Source organism: Paralichthys olivaceus, chromosome 6 (genome assembly GCF_024713975.1).
Source record: "Paralichthys olivaceus isolate ysfri-2021 chromosome 6, ASM2471397v2, whole genome shotgun sequence".
NCBI classification, from domain to species: domain Eukaryota; kingdom Metazoa; phylum Chordata; class Actinopteri; order Pleuronectiformes; family Paralichthyidae; genus Paralichthys; species Paralichthys olivaceus.
In genome coordinates, this window is record NC_091098.1 from 12944316 (window position 1) to 12965426 (window position 21111).

At 44.2% G+C, this 21111-nt stretch overlaps 1 protein-coding gene across 8 annotated transcripts in view; it reads right to left on the minus strand.

The window, feature by feature from the left end:
- casz1 (castor zinc finger 1) overlaps positions 1 to 21111 on the minus strand; it is a 163360-nt gene that overhangs the window by 33145 nt on the left and 109104 nt on the right. For 4 of the 8 annotated variants that reach the window (XM_020089431.2, XM_020089427.2, XM_020089430.2 and 1 more), the window contains exons 1-2: positions 14347 to 14504; positions 78 to 632 (exon numbers count right to left, since the gene is read on the minus strand). In XM_020089431.2, coding sequence (XP_019944990.2) covers positions 78 to 632; positions 14347 to 14425 — 634 coding nt within the window. In that variant the 5' untranslated portion in view covers positions 14426 to 14504. Of the gene's footprint in view, positions 1 to 77; positions 633 to 14346; positions 14505 to 21111 lie in introns of those variants that run through there. The other 4 variants (XM_069526243.1, XM_069526242.1, XM_020089429.2 and 1 more) reach the window with 1 other exon arrangement.

Sequence of the window (21111 nt, forward strand, 5' to 3'; positions counted from 1 at the left end):
TTAAAGGGCAAAGGTGGTGTTGGTTTAAGACGTATTAGAAAACTCTATCAGAGGGAGGACACAGTGTCAGAAAGTACCTGGAGAGGAGAAAGGTGCTTGGCGACTCTGGGTCTCGCTCGGTGGCATGAAGGCGTTGTCTTTTGGAGGCCTGTCTTCACCTTCTTTGTCTTCATGGTAACTACCATCTTGAGACCCGGCCACAGGCTCGGCCTCCTCTGCATTGTCTTCATCGTCGCTGCAGCCTTTGGGCTGTACCATGTACACGCCCTCAGGAGGGCTGTCTTCATCATTGCTGACTTTGAGTTCGGGCTCGTCCCCGGGAGCCGGCGGCTCGTCACCGTACTCGCCGTTGACCCACTTCTCAATGGCCTCGCGTCTTTTCTGGTCCTCCTCTAGGCTCTGATTTAGGCTCAGGCTCTCTGGGAAGTTGGTCTCGTTGTCGTCGTAGTGAGAACTGCCACGCTCACTGTTTTCTGCTACACTCTGGTCTCCCTCTGCATTCTGGGAGCTGCTGTCGAACACCACCTGACGGCTCAGCTTGGCACAGATAGCATTGAGTTTTAGGCCACCTTTTCTTTTGGCGGCCATCTTGGGTTTTCCTGAGGTCGTTTCAGTGCATAAACTCCTTTCAGCTGTTGGAAACAAAAAAAAACAACACTTTACATTAGTAAAACAAATCAGTTACAGATTGAGAAACAGTAAAAATGTGACTCCCTCCATGTGAGGCCCAGAAATGCTTTGAGTATCACCAGAAGCAGCTTTGAAGCTGCTTTTCCACGTCAGTAACTTGTACTGATTTTAAACATCACAATGGAAAAACAAACTGACATAGAACAACAGCGACTGCTGCTATTAATAACATCCAAGAGCACTTAACAATAACAGCACAAGACTAAAAGGACACACTGAGATACTGTACATATCTTTCTAAGTCACACCTCTTCGGTCAGCTCTGAGTTTAACGCAGCGGTGGGGGAAAAAAAGGAGGAAAAAAAGTGCAGGCAGCTAAAACCACAGGCAGATAGGTATCAGACCCCCTATGGTACTACAAGCAGAAAATACACGGCTAATCCTTCACATGACAGCGCTATACAGACACTGTGAAACGTTATCTTCACTCTCACCTCAAGAGGCTGTGGTCTTGCCACTGAGTGGGGGGCTGCTCAGCGTTAAAGCTGTCAGAATGAGCTCTGAAATCTCTGAGCACTCTTGGGCTTTTTGGACCTTGATCTGACGTCAGCTATTCAGCAGGATTAGGCTCAATAATCATCATAATAATAATTTTATTAACAGAACGATATCACACCGTGAGTGTGAGTGTGTGTATGTGTAAGCTGTTGACAATCTGCTGTCTTTTACTGTTGATCTAACCAAGACAGCGACACAGGTACATCTTTCCAAAAATGTTCCTGTGTTTTACATGTCTTTACTTAACAAGACTTACTACACAGGCTGAATGTTTTTTCCCACCGGGCCTCCCTGAACAATAGAGCATGATAGAGTGTGCTTCGGGGCAGGAATGGGTGGCATTATTTCAACCCAAGTGGGGCTATCTTTATAACATGTCCTCTGATGAGGCAGGAACAGCTGCCTGTGGCATTCCAGATCCAGAGCTGCCTTTTTAGGGCAGAAACTGCACTCTGTTACCTTTCACTTGATTTCCAGAGCCACCAAAGTTCACCTTCCAACAGCATTTTCCAGACTCAAAATCAAGGCCAGATCTTTATCAGGTTCGTAGGAAGAGGAGGAGGAGGTGGCCCTGAGTAACACAGCTATTATGATAAATAAAAAAAAGTTGTTCACTTGTGTTCTGATTTTTTAATTCAGCAGAGCCTCAGCTTTGTTAGTTGAGGCTCTGTGGAAACTGTTAAAGGCCATATAACAGAGGAGATATTTCCTCTTAGTTGTATTGAATTTGAACTCAGCTGCACTGTGAGTAAGATAATAGACCACGCTGAGCTACGGACACACGTCTGAACAGAGAGAAATGTACAATATCAGAGGTAACAAAGTTCTATCTTAAAGATTCAATTCACTTTCTACAACAATGAGAACGAGCCCCTTCATTTTCCCTCAGCCATAAAGCCAAGCACAATCATGTGTGAGCCATTGCTGGCATTATGTAAATCACGCTGGTGCAACATAAAATCCTGTTTTCATTTTCTTTTGCAAAGCTGTGGAATCATTAGAGGATATACAATTTGAAGGAGTTTACGGATCACAATGCACCCCCTGCCCCCCACACATGCTTTCTCAGTTACTGTATTTACATTGCAGGCTTCCTCCCTGAAACAATGACTCCAGGAATTATGTAGTTTTGAGGCGGCACATTACCGTACAATTTAGTGTTAGACAATTGCAGGCAGGGGTGAAAGGGTCACCTTCTAGAAGACAGCAATTTTTGAAAGAAAAAAAAAATCAGCTGGAAAAACTATTAGGAAGGAGAAGCCATAAATTTTCAAGTGTTTTTTTTTTTTTTTTGAAATACTCTCCAAAGGAAGATTGAGGTCATTTGGGTGTTGCAGTGGAGGTAGTTTTTTTTTCTGTTTACCGTGTTCAGTATTTCATGCTTTAACTACTGATTTCCTTTCCATTGCGACCTCAAGCTCCTTGTAGGAAATGACCCCGCCATAGTTGTTTCTTTCCATTAGTGCCTATTTGCAAATACATTTCTGTTAACAATAAGAATAGAGGGCCGAGTGCTACCGTTTGAGGCCTGCAGCTGAATTAATAGACGTCTTAAACACACATGTAGTGTTTTGTTTTAAAGGTGAAGCGTACTTTAAAACAAATTTAATATTTCAAGCTTCCCCCGAGAAGGGACATGCTATGGTTCGATGGTTTACGGAGGCTGTCTAAACTATTATTTATGCTGCGGGTTTTGTCCTCAGCAGCTTTTTTGCCATTGCTTTCAATGGAGATTGCTATGGTAACAGTAAGCTGTTTACCTCAAGTCGTTTGTGTGCATGATAGCGTACAATGAGATAAAATCTGTGGGGACCTACATGAAAGAACAACTTTTTCCTCTGGGACCGACTCCCCCACCTCCCCGAGAGTCCAGTAAGCATTCTGCCTTATTAATGAATATCAGACAGAAAAACAACACTGTCACACGCGCCGGACATTATTTACACTTCTGTTTTAGCCTGGCTTGCTAATTGTCAAGGAGGAGACACCTCAGTAAGCACTGCGAGTAGGAAAAAACAGGCAGGTTTGAACGTGAATACAACAGCTGAAACTAATTTTTCCGACTGCTTATGTTAACTGTGACACTATTTTTACTGGAAACTGTGCAGGGCCACAGTGGAGCGCGGCATGCTGTCTGTATAAGGCCAAAAACCTGAGGAAAAAGTCAAGAAAGTATTTTGAATACATTTGGACCAGGTCAGGTTCTTTTTCATCTTCAGTCAAAAATAAGTGCATCATCTCGTTCTTCGGGGCCCTGTTTCTTGTCAGCTCTTGGATGACACAGCTTGTGTTCGAGCACTGCCGCACTGACAAACACACTCTTCCATAGCTCCAAACCCCACAGGTCTTGTTGGTTTTTTGATGCAGACTCTCTGTTTGTGTGCCAGAATGATATCATGCCCAATCAAGTGGTGTTTCAAATCCTAATAACGCTGTTGGAAGTGCATTATTTGTGTGAACGTGCGCAGACTATAATCAAGGCAGCTCCGGGTAAGGGTTGTGGGAGTTAACAACAGTTGGAGGACTGCGGTTTTACCTCTCTCTGACATACAAGACGAGGCGTCTTGCGTCCAAGACGCATTTGTAATCATGGTATGGAAATTGCAGAATTACATATACAACATACAGAGAATTAAATAACCTGGCTTTATTGTTCATTCTAAATGCAGTGCCTTGCCATAAACACATCGACTCCCTGCAGCGCTGTCAGTTTGTGCGGAGCGAGCCAGCACGCAGGAGGGTCTGTATATAAGGGAGGTAGATATTACTTGTTTAAACTGAAGCTTATCTCTTCACCTAATCAAACACAGGTACGGGGCTCGTTGTAGATTCCTGCTGAGTTTCAACATGACTGACACGGGGACAAACCCCCCGCAATATCAGGACTTAATTAATACAAACAGGGTCTGGGAGACGTCTGCTCAGCTCAGGATTATTTTACAATATGCAGAGCTAGAGTTTCTCCAGCTCTTTAAAAAAGCGTAGTTATAACTTTATGAACCTTTGGCAGATTAATCGACAAGGCTGCAGCTCCCTGTGTGGAGCTCAGTGAACCTTTTGTGTCTGTAGCTCTCCGGGGAGATGTACGTGCGAGAGAGTAAGTGTGCGTGCGTGTTTCAGGAAAATCATTGAGCCACGCAGGCAAACATGCACAGACACACTTGAAATTACCATGTTTTTATTTTTGTAAATTTAGGTCTTGCAGGAAGAGAATGTTTTCCTCTTCTCTCTCTAGCTCTGTCTCTCTCCCCTGCATGGTAGAGAGGTTGCGGCAGACGCAAGGAAGTCAAGCGGAAAGCCACTGATGGACAACTACGCCACGACACCCAGACCCCAGCATCTGGCCCCTCTCTCATTTTTATTACACAAGAATAACAATAAGCAGGTCGCCGACCCCGCTGTGAGATTTTGCCACAGTTTCCTAACAGTCGGTGCAGCCTATGCTGAGAAATTTCCATTTTTCCGCATGCATATTTAATTGAGTTTTGTCCCAGTGGTGCGGAAATGATTTGTTTTTTGCTCTCTGTTCACTTGACTCCTCTTCGGAGTCGCTAACCCTGATTAAGACGTTCCCGTTAATTTCCCAGCGCACACCTTTTTTTTGTGCATTAATGGTTCTGATCGTCTAATTAAAACTTCTCAGCTCGGCTGCTGATCACCGCTCGTTGTGCCTCTGACCTGAAGTTTTAATTGCCGCATCAGAAGCGATAATAATAATTTTGAGGTTCTGATGATTAAAAACAATGCCATTGCCAACTAGTTGATAGATGTGGGTTTGGGGGTGGGCACATCTGAGGAGAAGTTTATGTAGAGAAGGGATTTAGAAAAAAGGGGGCTGTAAAAAGTACACGACCGAGGAGCAAGAGGGGTGGGGGGGGGAGACTGCTGTGGAAAAGGGGTGGTTGAGCATATGGAAATCTCCCAGCCCTCCTGTCCCTCTGAGTCTTCCTGACAAGACAGTTTTGGCTGGGGCTGGGACTTAGCTTTCCCCACCTCAAATCTAAATCTGCCACTGACTGATCCACTTTAGAGCTCTACTCACTTGGCAGGTTTGCCAGGTTGGGGACAAGAAGGAAAAAGAGAGAGAGCGATAAAGGCATATAAAAGATGACGACAGTCCAATACCCTGTGCTTATTTTCATAAAAAGATAATAACACAGTAGGTGCAGCACAAAAGGCACATTGTTCGTTTAGTGACTGAATGGAAAAAAGGAATCTACAGTGTCTGTTGTCTCAGTCATAAAACGCGATACTGATGAGATATATACGATATGTGGAATACTGTGAAAACAGGAGAAGTGGGTTGCTTGTGATCTTCTTTTAAACAGTACTTTCACACTGTATTTTACAGATCACATAAACTGTGGTGATGATAGGAAATGATTCAGGCATGAAAAAGAGAGAATGTTCAGCCGGGAAACTGCCACCAGCACCCATCTGTCACATTTTGTTCTTTTTACCCACTGGATTTCAAATGGATTTTTTTAGGTTCCACTACAGGATCAATGTTTTGCTGCAAAGCATACTGTACATGCATGCACACACACAAACACACACACATACAGTACACAGACACATGGGTGTACAATCAGGAGGTAGCTGTCTTCTCTCCCTCTGCCCCCGACCCTCCCCCTGTCTCTCTCTCTCACAAATCTATTTTATTATTAATCAGTTGGTTGCACATCTGCCTGCTTGTTGTTTTTTTTCTATCAATAAAGCACTTATTGCTTTTAGTCTAGAATGTGACCTTGCACATTGTGTACTGTCTTTCTGGGGGTGCCGACCTTGAAGGACCCGTTTGGACTATTTCACTCTGGCTCCATCCACGGGCTGTTATCAAATACGAGCCCTCAGCCAAATGCCACGATCCTCTCACACTGCTGCAAAACACAAACAAGACGCTGCAGGACAAAGGCAGACACAAACGACCCAAGTAACACACACACACATTGAGACTGCACAGGACAATGGCTGAAGAAAACAATGTATATTTCAAGTGCAGACGGAAGAGGAAAGACGTTGAACTTGAGGGCAATCAGACAGGAAAGTTGAAATCGTAGGACAAATACGCCCTCCGCCTTCATCACAAACAGGGTAATTATGGTGTTTTCCACAGCAGAGGACAAGCAACCTAAAATGGTCTAGGGGAGTAAAAAAAAAAAACACTATCCGACATGAGTGACATGAACCATTCTGACAGCCACATACCAAAACAGCCAACTTTTATTCAGTTTGCTGCTCAGGGTAATTCATGGGACACACGGCTAACTTGTTAAAATTGTACATGAAATCTGGACTCACAGCTGGTACCAGATGACGACCTAATTTGTAAGTGTTCCTGTTGTGCGAGGGCAAAACTTTGCCTTAAAATACAGTCTCAGGCTTCCATGTCCTGAAACGAGGAGAATTCATTCCTGCAGCTTTATTTTGAAGCTCAGCTCTCAAATTGCACTCCCAGTCTTTTTAAGACACTGGGAGTGCAATTTGATGAGCCAACCACCGTGGTAAATGAGCAGACGACCCCTGTGTCCCTCCCTCGTGGTTGCTGTACTTGGTGCCGCATGCAAGGCAGTGTGGGTAGTTCAGTGGAGAGGGGGCTCGGCAGTGCACCTCTAAAGGGCCCTTGAGCTAATATCTGTACAGATTAACTGCTTCAGTTGTATTTTGGTCACGGGGATTTCTCGTTGCCTTTGTGGCTTCTTGGGAGATGTGCATGTGTGTGCTTACGTTGCTCACATGGTTGTTTAGTTGCACACTTTCTTCCAAAGCAAAGTGAGCGGCCTTCTCGACGCAAAGATCAGGATTCCCTGGTTTGGCTTGTGTCACTCCTTGCAATTATCTTTAGGGCCGTACTGTATTTATTTTACCTGAATCTGGCGCTACACTGCTGAGTAAGTCATCCCCATCCTCTTACCTTCACCTACCCCTCCATCTCTCCACAGGACACACACACACACACACACACACACATTGTCAATCCTCCAGGGTAAACTCAGCACACACCGCTCCATTAGTTATCAATTAAGTCTGGAAATCTCCACCTGGCTTACACACACACACACACACTCACACAGATAAAGTGGGCTCACAGACGTAGCGTCCCTCTCAACAGGAAGTTGAGGAGAGCGTGTCTCATTTGACTGTGGGTGTGGGTAATACGGAGCGTGTTTGTGTGTCCGTGCGGGTGGCACTTTTGTCCATGAGGTTAACCTTGATATGAGGCCCTGTCAGGCCAGATAATGTCAATCAATGACAAGCCCTCACAGATAACCCCTAATGTGAAGCCTAAAAAGCAAAGCTGTTTAGATCTTTAGACATGCCCCCTTTCACCAGCATATGAATTGCATTACAAGGAAATGAGCTGTGGCATTTCTTTAATAAGACTCTTAAGACATTTTGACAGCATATAAGGCACTCTGCCGTTAAAAAAAATTAAATAAAGCCCCCGCTGACAAAGCCTCCTTACACGAGGCAGCGTTCTGATGGGCAGATCCAAGTCCCTGTTAAGTGGAGGACATGAACAGAAAAAAAAAAGAAGGGTGGACCTTTTCTTTATTTTTTCTCAAGCTCCCGGGGACTTCTTAATTGATTTCCAAGGTTATGTTTCAAATTTGTTTTTCAGATACGGGCCTTGTGAATGAGTGAGTCAATGTTTTTCAAGCTATTTCCCTAAACTCTGTGTCGTTCGGATCGTTTGCATGAGATCTTGCTGACCTCATTCCATCTCACACCTTCTACCTCTTCTGCCTTTGCTCTTTTTCTCCTTTATCTCTCCTTGAAAAGAAGGAGTTGACATTAACCCTCAAAAAAGTATGTATTTCCAGACAGGATGCCTGCGCTGACAACATCGATCCCTGGCTACCATTAAAACATTTGCTCTGCCTGACAGACTTTTCCTCTTTCGGACTTTATATGCAGTGGAGTGAATCACAGGTGCCTGTTAAAATGTCATCCTGTACAGGTTGTCTACCTGTCCGACAGTGACCCGTGGCTCGCTCAAAGGCTGAGGCTTTTTCAAACTTACTTTTTATCACATTCTGCACTTTCAATATTCAGCGTATTTTTCTTATGAAGCGCAATTAAACTTTGATCAAAATATATTCTTTGTGGGGCTAAGAGAGGAAGTGATGAGAGTGATTCTTCCTGCTCGTGGTATTTGCATTTTTTAGCCCCCGTGGCAGTGATTCTCCTGCCAGAACTTTAGTTTGTTATCTTTTACTTCTCGGATAAGCAGGAGGGAAGTGACAACACCAGGGTTTTCATGATATATGACATAGTGAAGAGTGTATGTGCCCATGTGCTTCTGGGGATGTGTGGGTATGTGCACAATCCGCTGTAAACACATAATGTTAAGTGTCTGAAACCGATATAAAGTGTGGTTGTTTGAGTGCATGTGTGTTGCACGCCTGCTTGCAGGGTGTTGTAGACAGGCATTGTGCTCCGTGTGCTCCGTGTGCTCCTCTCTGTCTCGTGGCTGCGGGTCACATAATTTGCTCTGAGACACACACGCTGTCAAATGAGCACACTGACATTTCTACACACTCAGGAGAACCTGATCCACAGTGAGGATAAACACACCGGTGTGCCAGTGACAGCGCTAAAACAGCGTGCTTTAGCGAAAAGTTCAATGTGAACTGGAGGCGGAACTAAACGCGGCAGTTTTTACCTAAAACAGGAACATCCTTGTTTCTGGGAGTTCAGTAAAGGGAGGAATGTGCTGTGGCTGAATCTGAAGATGTGATAAAACAACACTCACAATAAGGCAGAAAAAAAAGAAAAAAAATTGCTGTGAAACGATGAAACATGCAAAGCTGCTTTACAGGAAAAAAAGAACGCTGTCTATTTTTGGTCTCAGTATACAAAAGGAAGTGCGGTTAAGTTCACTCAAACAAATAAATTTGCTTTTGATAAAACCACAGCGACTACTTTTGCATTCTACACCAAACCCACTTTGTTTCCTGCATCTTTATCTTCATGACTTGACTTGCGTTTGTGAGAAGCCACTCACTAAATTGTCGAGCACAAACAGCTGAAGGTTTTCAAACGGCACCGTGTTGACGGCTTAAAATGTAATTTTATTTTAAAAGTGACACGTTAAAGGAAAGCCTTAGAAGTGAACACGGAGCGCATGCCTATTTGTGCTGTATCCAGCTGCCCGTTTTACATTTCTGCAACATTAATATTCCTCTTATTATTATTTTAAAGTGAAAACGGATACTCTGTTGAAGTGCAAATCTGATGAATTACGGGAGCAGATTGCTGCTATTAATTATTAAAATCTATTTTATAAATATTCAGGTCTGTCATGCATCTAATAATGAACGCTTTAGAGGAGGTTACTTCCCGTGCGCATTCTAATGTGTCAGAAATATCACTTTTAATCACGCTCGTGTCAGCGAGTGCTGGGTTTGAACCTGCCGAAAAAATCGACCAAATCAAGGAAACTCAGCCAGCCTACTACTGTGCTCATCACAGCTCATCCGCTCCTGCTGTTTCGCGTGATCCAACTTCTTCTCCTGCCCCGTCTAAAGAGGTGGCGAACACCTCTCTCTGCTTCCCGCTGCATTCTTACTGTGGTAATTTGAATGGAGAATAATGCATCGGCAGCACTCTACCTTCTGGACACACCTAGTCCCAGCGCTACTGCTGCCATATGCTGTGTTGATACATATTCATAACACTTTCTCGTGTGTTGAGTGTCGGTGTGCAGCGAGGCTTAAATGAGTGTCTCACAACTTCAAATGGGAAGGGGAGAAAAGGAAAAGGGCACAAAGAAAAGTTGGACTGCTCTTCCCCTTTTTCCCGCCTCCCTTTCTTCCTCCTTCTTCTGCAAAGACAAGTTCGGCTTTCGTGAGCTTGTGCGAGAGGCTGTGGATTTTCAGGACTATCTGCTAGAAGCTGTGAGAGGCGGCAACTGTCAACATGGCCGAATAAACTGCGCTGTCAGGTGGTCGGTCTCACTGGTGGGGCGAGAGTCGGTGGCACTGTACCATGACCCCATATACTCCAGCAGTATATACACAGAGCAGGCACACACGCACTCTGAAGCACTCCAAGATTAACGCTGTCAGAGCTACAATGATACCCCATCATTATCTGCACACGGGGCCTCCTTTGTGCACTTGCTTGCCTCACTGTCCTCTCCGCTGCTCCTCTATGGAGGTACTAATTACTAGAGCTAATATTTCTTGCTCTCTGTGCCTCCAGCTTCCTTCAACTTCCCCATTATTTCTTTCGCTTTTACAGTGTTCTGAAAAGCCTTGCCAGCCTTTCACCAACTGGTGACACAGCTGAAGGTTTGCCAATGTTTACGGCAGCACGGGTGAGACTCACTATGTTTGGTTGAGTGCTGTATAATGTGATTATTTGTTATAATAAAGGCACAGTGTGGTATCCCAGTTTCAAATCAGTCCTCTGGGTCATTGTGGTACAACAAGAGAGAAATGTTTGACGTACCGGGGCCACATCTGTTGTACTATACATTGTTGGTTCAACACGCCGGGATCAGAGTGATGCTCCCTCTTGCATGGCATTTTTCATTACCAATAATGCTCGTACTCCTTGGCTTTCTTCTTCCGCTCCCACTGGAACTATGGCTTTATCAAAGGTGATTGCTTGCTCAGGCGCATTTTCTCAAACGTCTTCTTCAGCCAACCATTTCCCTGGCTGCTCTCGGGTAAACGTCACTCATAAAAACTGGGGAAGATTTGATGGCGAGATCAAAAAGAGAGGAAGGACAGCAAGGAGAGCAGGGAGTTGGGGGGGAAAAAGGGGAACGATAACCCTCCTCCCCCATCCAACGCCAACGAGTGCTGAGGGTAATTCCTCCAAGCAGGGCCTGTGTTTTCAGACGCAAATACAACAAAACGCCGGGTGCTGCCATGAGACATCAAAATGGGCGATTTTGACTTCAGAGGGTCTTCAGATGCTTGAGGAGTTGTCAGTGTAGGGCCAGTGGGACTGAACAGAGAGAACAGAAGGTACCAGCAGGCTGTTAACAACCAATACGGGAACCACGCCAGAAAGGCCGTCTCCTCCCAAAATGCCAGTCGGCACCAGATCAGTAAAGGCTTCCACCATACTGTAATTTCCCACCTGAGCACTTTCATCTGCTGAGAGTGAAATGGCTTGAAAGTTTATCAGCTGCTGTATGTCTGCTATTTATTGTACCATTGGGATAACACGCTAAATTCCACAGGTAGGTGCCATAAAGGCAAAACACAAAACCACACACATTGACTTTTCTGAGGCGACTGAGGGCTTCAACAGGTGTCTTGAAAGTAGGAATTTTTTTTTGTCCTTGGCCTTAAAGAGGGATTTTCATCAGCAAATCAAAGACTTGCTTCGTTGTTCGGAGACCTGAGTTGTGTTGTGACACGCCGAGAGGGACGTCCGCATTTTCTCTGGTGTTGTTCTCGCTCATTCTTGGAGCATTAGGCTCACTCTAAATAGCCTCAAGGAGATTAGACTGGCTCTTATTCAAATGCACATTTCTTCTAAAACCCACTCCATGAGTGGGCCAAGCAGATCAGCACAGGAGCCTGGTGAGACGATAGTCAGAGTAGATTCTGTCACGTATAAATCAGGTAAGAGGAGGGAAAGAGACAGAGAGGAAGAGGGAGAGAGAAAGGCTGAGGTAAAAGACAAACAAGTGTTGGCTCTGCTATATGAGTTTAGTTAGCTAGAGAGTTAGTGCATGAGTTATGGCTAGCGAAGGGCTGAGGGACGCTGTATTTATGAGGGGACTGAGTGAGTGTTAAATCCCTGGTAAGAAATAAAGTCGTCCTTGAGCGAACAGGGGAAACATTTCACTCAGTCTAAGAGGTGCCTTGAAAAAAAATGAAAGCCATCCCTCTTCCTGGGGAAACACTCTTCCGTATTCCCTAAAATTGCTTTATTCCTTAAAAACGCTATAGATCACATCCCAGTGGATTGAGTCTCACATTTGAATAGAGAGGAGGATTCTCCATGTGCATGATATCAAGGAGTTTCACGAGCCAACCAAAGGGAAAGAATCTGATTCTCCTAAAATTGCATGAGGATTTTCTGAGGGATCTTTGGCTGAGGGGGGCTGCCAAAACACACAGTGCACTTGTTGCAGTGCAAGGGTTCATCCAAGAGAAGTTTTCCATCTTGGTTTACTCAGGAAAAAGTAGTTTTTTTTCTTTTCCGTTCAAATATTTGAATTGAGCTTTTTAAAGGAATCCTTCAATATACCTGTATCTACATATCTAAATGCTGTTGAATGGAGTTAAAAATCCAAAAAAAGAAAAGTGCATTGAAGGAAAAGCTTCACATCCAACTCTCAGTCAGACCTCTCTCTAAACCCCTGCAGTAGTAATAACAATTATTACTTAAAAAGGCTATATTTTTGCATTAACTTAAAAGGCTATATCTTTTTCTTTCCTTCCAGCCTGTGCGGCCTCACTTACCCTAAGTATCTTCATAAATCACCAGTTACTGTTAACATGTACTCCACAATTCAGTCATCAATCTCCTACCAGGTCAGAGTGAAAACAGAGGGGGAAATGTCTGCTTAGTAAAATGTCTCTCTCGTGAATGGTGCTACCACCACCCACTACTCAAACACACACACACACATGCACTTACACACAATGCACAAGTACTGCAGGAGCACACACACACACGGCCAGTTAAATAACAAACACACGCGCCCGGCACACAGCAACCGGAGCAGTCCTACGGGACACAGGAGCGGTTGCCAGATCGCCACGGTAACGCAAGCCAAATTCAATTCTGACTTCACCTTTAACTCGGGAAGCTGGTTCCATTTGTTATAAAAACAAATAAACAGCAAGCATGAAGTTAGAGCTGGCCAACTTCCGCCTTGTCTTTCTTTTCTTTTTCTTCTCTTTTTTTTCCCCCTGTGGGCCTTAACAAGAAAAATCAGGCCCAGGCTGTTTGAGAGACAGACACCCACAGGGCCGCATGTAAATCTGTGTTTATGTTCACACACAGTATTTATTTAACCAAAAGGAGAAACTCTAATTGTACACGAGGAGGATTATTCCTTTCAGAACTGTGTCTCCAGCAGGGAGACAAGGATTCTTTAGCCTTTTCTCAACAGACACTGTTTACATCAGCACAGTGGAAAATCCCTCCGATGACAAACCTCTCCATCACAACATCTGTATCTAAACAGACAAATCAATCTGGACCAACACCACAAATTACGGCATGTCTGATCTGAAAACATCTGCACTTCACATTGGAGTGCAGGGATTATAGGTGCTTTTTAATTATTTCTATTTTTAACATTCTAAGTGACACATCTTTTTATTTCATGATAAAAACTATTGGTATGAAATGAAGTATTCAGATGCTTTACTTGAGTAAAAGTAGTAACACCACAATTTAAAAATATTCAAATTAAAGTTATTTCTTTATTTAAAATTACAAATATGAAAATATCAGAAGTAAAAACTACCTCATGGTTTCATGGAATATAAAAGATACATGAAATATATGAAATATAAATATGAAATATTTTAGTGTGGTAGCTGGTTGAATCTGATCTTATCAAAACTACATAAACTATCAACTGCTGGATAGTTTAATCCTAATCAATTCACTGTATTTTATAAGTTCACAATATCTTAATATAAAAAATAAAGCAAATGAAAACTTACCTAAATTAAACTAAATTTACTTCACTACGTGACGTGAAAACTGCATTTTATTTTCTATGAAATGTTGTTAAATAAAAGTATAAAATTAAAAAAAGTGTCAAATATAAAAGTGGAACTGAAGCGTGCACAAAAAGTCAACAACAAAACTTTTGAGGAAGCAACAAACTATCAAAACGACTTCAACACATTCAGAGCACGATAGGTGCAAATGTGCATTTGCAGTTAAAGACTAAAGAAAATCCAAAAAATAACATTACACCTGCTCTGTTTCCTTCTCTCTCTCTTTCAGACACACACACTTTGACACCACCCACCACATAACTACACATGCGTGCCTGACTCATGCCAACTGCAACTAGTAGCAGTCCCGTTCACCTCGAGGTAGCACTCAACTCCAATGTGTGTGTGTGTCTGTGTGTGTGTGTGAGTGAGTGAGTGAGTGAGTGAGAGGGAGGAGAGAGAGAGGGAGGGAGGGAGAGGCAGAGAGGAAAGTGTGTGAGAGTCTTACCTGGCAGCAGACCGCCCTCTGCGCTCTGTCTCACCTCTCCCTCCTGCCCTGGAAGAATTCTCTCCACAAAGCAAGGCATTTTCTCCTCAACTGCTCTCTGCCAAGCCTCTCTCTCTCTCCCACTCTCCCTCTGTGTCTCTCTCTCCCTCCCTCTCTCCTTCTCACTCCTTTCCTTGTTCCCACTCTGTCCTCCTCTCTCGCTGTCTATATTTCTCCTCCCTCCTTACCCTCCCCCTCTATCCTCCTCTCTCCACTCCCCCCTCCCTCCCTCGCTCCCTCCCTCCCTGAGCACAGATGTCGAGGCTGTGCAAGTTTACCCACTTTACCGGTAGGGGTCCTTCATCGCCCTTATCCACCCCACAGCCACTTGGGGGAACAAAATACACACACACACATACACATATGCGCACGGGCCCCAGGAAGAGAGAGCCACTTAACGGGCTCCCTCCTGTCACTGCTACAATGAGAGCCCTGTGCCAAAGCAGCATGGCTGTATGAGCCGTGTGCATGTGTTTGTGTGTGTGTGTGTGTGTGTGTGTGTGTGTGAGAGAGAGACAGACAGACAGAGAGAGAGAGAGAGATGGAGAGACAGGTGTGAAGTGAGTGATGTGCGCAGGGAGCTGGCCCTTGGCCCTTTCCAGTCCTGTTCGGCTCAGCTCGTCCTGGCTCCTGGCCCCTGAAGTGTTGTACAGTAGTACAGTAGCGGCTCAGACACACACAAATACACACACGCACAAGCATATGAACACACAGATTGACTTACAGTGGGTCCCTCAGAGCCAGCAGCCAGAGAGATTGTGGGCCTGTACAAGCACACACAAACACACACACTTTGATTCGTGCACAACACACATACCCACACAGAACAACTGCTGCTGTTTGCTACTGCTGCTGTTGACAGTGATAACATGTGCTTTGTGTCCTATGTGTGTGTGTGTGCACAAACACACAGCGGATGCCTATCGGGTCTCGTATTTCAGATCTCTATTCTATCCCGGTTTTTTTTTATTTAAAAAAAGAAAACAGTATTCATTGACACTGGCATGTTAGATTTGAAGGCTCTTAGCTAGTGCACAGTGGGGAATTTCTAGTTTCTCTCCTACTTGTGGGGCACTTTTCACATTGCAATATCAATACTGGAGAATATTAGCTGTCCTGCTGAAGAATGTCAATCTCTGTTTGTCTTTGAATAATAAGGACTCCCCTGGGCATAATAAAGCAAGATTTAATTATCAGAGTCTAAATAAGCCAGTAAACATCATCTCAACAACTGATTTTAAGGTGGAAAACTTAGTTAGAATAGAATTAAACTAATGTTTAAAAGTAGACAGAAGAGTGTGACGACACCTTATTTGTGTTTTAGGCAACAAACTAATTTCACCCATGAGACAAAGAACATTTTCATCAAACGTTGTCCAGCTTTTATGATGATTTATATTGCAGATCCAGATCAGATCCTACGCTATTAAAATATTAGATCAGCAATTATGAGGCTGAGCTTTGTGTGAGGACTTGTTTTTCCGTTTATTGCTGTGTGGAACAGGATAAGGGTATCTGCATTCAAGACGTGTTGTCCCGGACATGCTGTTGGAATCATTTGAACAGAGGGTGGATCACCTTTATTTGAGTCAAACAAAGCCTTATAATGACACAAAAATGGTAGTGACTGCTTGACAGACGAGGCTCCAACGCCCAGCCGTCAAAACGTTGACAAGGAGTACTAAAGAAAATAGGATGTTAAAAAAGCAGGACACGGATGTTGAATAAAGCCACCAGAAAGTGTACATACTTGAAGTCATGATAAGCTAATGAGGGAAACAGAGCCGTGCTTTTGGTCGACTTATCAGTGTTTGCATCAGTGGGAAATCTCCCTCGACAGCAAGACTGAAATCAAATATAGGTTTTTAGGCAGATGAGGGAAAGTCATTTGTATTTAAGGGAAATAAGAATGATGCACTCGATCATTATTCCCTCGCTGTGCTAACTAGAACACAGCCCCCTGTATTAGACGTTGGAAGAGCAGCACAAGGACAAGTAAAACATACCTTAAATAGACTACAAATGAAGTCACTTAACACCCACTCGCCTCCCTGCGCCACCCCCTGCTCTGTCTGTCTTCAACAGAAAAAGCCTGTGTTTGACTATCTCTCTCTCAGGTTCATAGTTGTCTTTTGCTTTTTAAACAGGCATCTCGGCTGTCACAGTGCAGGGACGGGCGCATTCCCCATAAATGGCTCCTTTTGACAACTGATCTGTAAATACAGCCGGATCTGCAACTTCCCCCTTTCTCTCTCTCTCTTTTTCTCTCTCTCACTCTCTGCTGCCTGACTTTCTCCCTCCTCGTCTTTGCTCTCCTTCCTTCTGCCCAAACTCCTGCTAGAACAGACACACACACACACACATACACACACATGCATGCACACACACGCACGCACAGATCATGAAGGGCTCCCAACGACCCCCCCCAACTCATACACACGCATGCATGCACGCACACACACACTCACAAAAAAACACAACCATACACACACACACTCATTTACCCCACATCCCCCTCCCAACTTCCCCAACTCCATTCCCCCTGCCTCTATAAAAACACAAATATGCCATAACTCAGGCACTGCTGCCACATAGCCTCCATCTTGCCCTGTACCGGGGAGGGGGAGGCCTCTCAGGAAGGTCACCAACAAATGGTTTTCCGATTCACTGCCCCTGAAATAATTTTGTGTATTAAAACCTGAATCTGCACTTTCTGGCCTGAAAGCTTTTCTAATTATTCCGGTGTCCTTGGGACAGACACAGATCCTTCACACGCCGGGGGAAACAAGCTATAGAGCAACCACTACAGCCACAAACACCCCTCCACCTCCCTACCTCCCTCTCTCTATCCCTCCATCTCCTCTCCTCTGCTCTCCTCTCCCCGCTTTACAGCCGCCCCCCTCCCCAATCTGTTTTCAAAGCGTGTCTGTCCTTTATTAAATTGTTTTCTTTTCCACATTATCAGTTGCCATGGAGACCTCATCTCTCGGATTATTTGAATTTCATTATATCTATTGATTTGGGAGCATTTCATCTTTTTTATTGTTTTTCTGTCAATTTTCGAAACGAATAACCATCTAATTTGCGTCAGCGCTGATTACGTTCGTCCCTCAATAGAGGTCGGCAGCTGCGCCGGGGAAACAAATCAATGGAAAAACATCATAAAACTCGAAAGTACAATCAACCAGGATATGGGTGACATTCCGTGGTTGCTGAAACGAAGTCATCAAAAAATATATACTTTTTTTCCCGCGCCTCTGCATGTGTGGGGGTGCAGTGAGGAGGACACATATGTGTCTGGGCAGATATATTACTATATTTCAGAAGATAATATACTATGGTAAATTTCCATACTGATAACAGCCCCTCCCTGCCTGACCAAAACAAAAAAATGCTTACTGTATCTAAATAATTTATGCAATTTTAGCATTTCTATATAAATTTTTTAATAAGCTGCTTGGAGCAAAGTGGCCATTAACAAAACACACAGCTGTCCAATGGGCTAAGCCCAGCAGATCAATTGCGCTTTTTTATGACATGATAAAATGCTTTTAAAGCAATTTACACAAATATGGAAAAAATGACTTCATGGGCTTCATTTATTCATAAGGACGTGTATTAGAAAAAAAAGTCTTACAAAAGCCAGACAGGAGAGATCGTCCCGGTCCTAACTGGAACGGACTTGCTGCCCTCTCCACAAGGACATAAAGTTTCATTACTGATGCACGCAGTCAAAGGCAATTTAGCAAACACAGTGTGCAAAAGAAAACATCAGCATATTGCAAGTGTTCCTGTATTAGGTGGACCTTGCATGTTGTTTTCCAATTTTTATTCATTTTTGTGGGGGCAGGGTGTGGTGGTGATGGATTTTTTTTTTCCCTCCCCCCTGCCAGTGTCACCCTGACCCAAAGCCAAGGGGAGGTAGCCTCTGTGACAGGGACGTGCGCTTTCTGGCCCCAGAAGCCAAGTGAAAGTGAAACCATGTGCCAGATGATGAGGCCTTGCAGTGGGACAAATGTGTACATACACCTTCTGCTGCACAGTGATATACAGCACATCACACCCAGAATCATTGTGTGAGAAAACAGGCCCACAAATATTTCAGTGGATCTGATCATTTAGCATCTTCAAGCAGACGTACATGCACAGACACACGCACACATTATGTACAGGAGTACAGATGAGGGGGGGTGGTTAGGCAGGCAGGGCCAATTGGAGGATAATCTTGTTTCAAAGCATCCTCTCTTCATGTGCCGACAATGTGCCTGAGCCACTCTGGTGAAGGCCTCGTGTTTGCAACACATGTCAACATTTGACAAAGCATTTCTTTTCCCTCCAACAATATTCTCCTGCTCGGGCCTCTGAAATGAGGGTGCTAACAAATTAGCTTTTTATGTTTATTTGTGTGTGTGGGTGTGTCAGTGAGGGAGATCTCATTTTCTAAGGCACCAGATCTCAACCTGAGAGAGAGAGAGCGAGAGAAAAAAGAGAGGAAGAGAGACAGAAGAAAGAAAGGCTGAATGTTTTGGAGTCACGATTCTTCTCCTGATTGCCCTAGCTGTCTCACTTGTGCAAAACATGACCCTCCCCTCCCTCAGCCTCGACAGAAACACGGGCGACTGGATAAACACTATTTTATGCAGTGACTAGATGAATCGCCAGACAGTAATTACAGTCTTCCTCTTGCCTAAACAAAACTCTACTGTACAGGCTCTTTCTTTGACACCAAACTGCAGTAGCACGTACGACAAAACTGCAGGTGTGTGACATGTTTGTCAATGCCTCTCCCAACTAGATAAATATAAATATTAGACCCTGTGACAACAGTGAAACGCTCTCTGCCACTCTCAGCGATGTGTTAATAATCTGTAGCTGAAAGAGGACTTGTTGTGTGGACGGACGATGTTATCATGTGCAGTCAAACGTTGCCGGGGCTGGCTTTGTAGAGAAAGTTTGCTGATTTTTTTTTCCGCTACCCTTGCAGATTGTGCTTTCTTCTCCTCGATGTAACAAAAATAACACAGTTGCATCCCAAACTAAACATTCCCACAGAGGGGCTGGTGGCCGCGCTCTGACGCCAACATACCCACCACAGACCGACTCGGCCCTGACGCCTGTTTAAAAGACATCCGAACTTGATGTGCTGACAAATTTGCTCGGCAAATGAGTTAATTTGTTCATCTTGCGCCGACGTGTATTGACATTTCAGAAATGACGATCAATCCTACATCAGTTAGCGATGAAAGCAGTGAAACGCACTCACTTACTCTTTCTCTTTTTCTATACTAATTTCATCCGGTCTGCAGGCCGGGCCCCACATGCGGCGCAGTAAACCATGCTGTCAATGTCCGAGCTCTAAAAAGCACAATTACAGAGGACCTCGGCTGAATAATTTAAAGAGCATAATTATTGACCTCTATCCGAATTCCTCTGAAAGGTACATTAAGATATAGAAAAGAGCTGGAGGTGGAAGTGGAACTGAGGGGAAGAGAGGGAGTGTGTCTCCCCAGGCCTCCCTAATGCACTCTCCTTCTGTACTCTAACTTCCTGTGGACCCCTAATGTGCCCGCTGCTCGCTGGCCTGATGAAGACTACAGTTAATGAGGCCCCTGTTTCTGAAATGAAGTATCTCTGAAACCATCAACATGCATTACTATCACGCCACCACCCCCAACGAAACCACACGTAGATACACAAACACACACCGCCGCCATTGTCCCAAGTCAGCATGCACACACATATACATAAACCACCAATCTTTCACCCCCCCCTCCCAACACACACACATTTTTAGTGCCAGCTTGGGTTCTGGTAGGCTGGACCAGACAGGGGGAAGGGTGGAAGTGGGAAGACTTCACAAGAGAGAGGTTTTTTTTTTTTTTGGTAGGTGGGGGGTGTTCGAGGGTTAACTGTCCCTCAGGGGGCTATCACTGAACAGGGCAGCCGTCACTGCTGGTGTCCCTGGTTCTCAATTGACAACCAGGCTCTGACAGATTAGCAGCTAGTCAAGAGGAAACCATGGCCCAGAACACGTTTATTCACTTCTCTCAAATTTGGCTGCATGTAGGTGACTCTGAGTGCGACTGGGTTTGAATAAAGCATCACAAGAGTGTGTATTCATATGTGTGTGTGTTCGTCAATGTGTGTGTGCATTGGGGGGTCGTTGAGAGCTGGCAGCAGGCTTGGGGGAGGATACAACGAGATGAGGCCTTTTTAATTAAAAGAAAATATTTGTGTTTGCAGACTATCGCGGTCGGAACCAGGGACAATTCAGAGAACTCTTGTTTAATGTCTCGCTCTTTAAAGTGATTTGGTGCGTTTCACATCCTCCTTGCATACATGCATTTTTAAAACGTCAATTAGCCTATACATTCTTCTGAGTAAGTTTTGAGAGTTTATCACATTCTGGACCCTGAAGAAATATATTTGCTTATTCCTGAAATAAATTAGATAACTTTCTTCGATTGATTTCTTCTTTGTACAATTTGTGTTTGTGATGGACTAATTCATCATCACACGTGAGCCACAGTCTCTGTTGTATTTCAAACAGGAAGGATAGAGGGCACTGAAATAATTAGGCAACTTCTGCAACATCCTGAATGCCAAGGACAGGTGGATTAAAGTATTAAAACAATCGCATTTCAGTCTTGAAATAGTCCTGTGCACGACTCAGCACCATGCGCATCCGTTCAAGTTCAGCTGCCAGCTCTATAATGCCACAGGAGA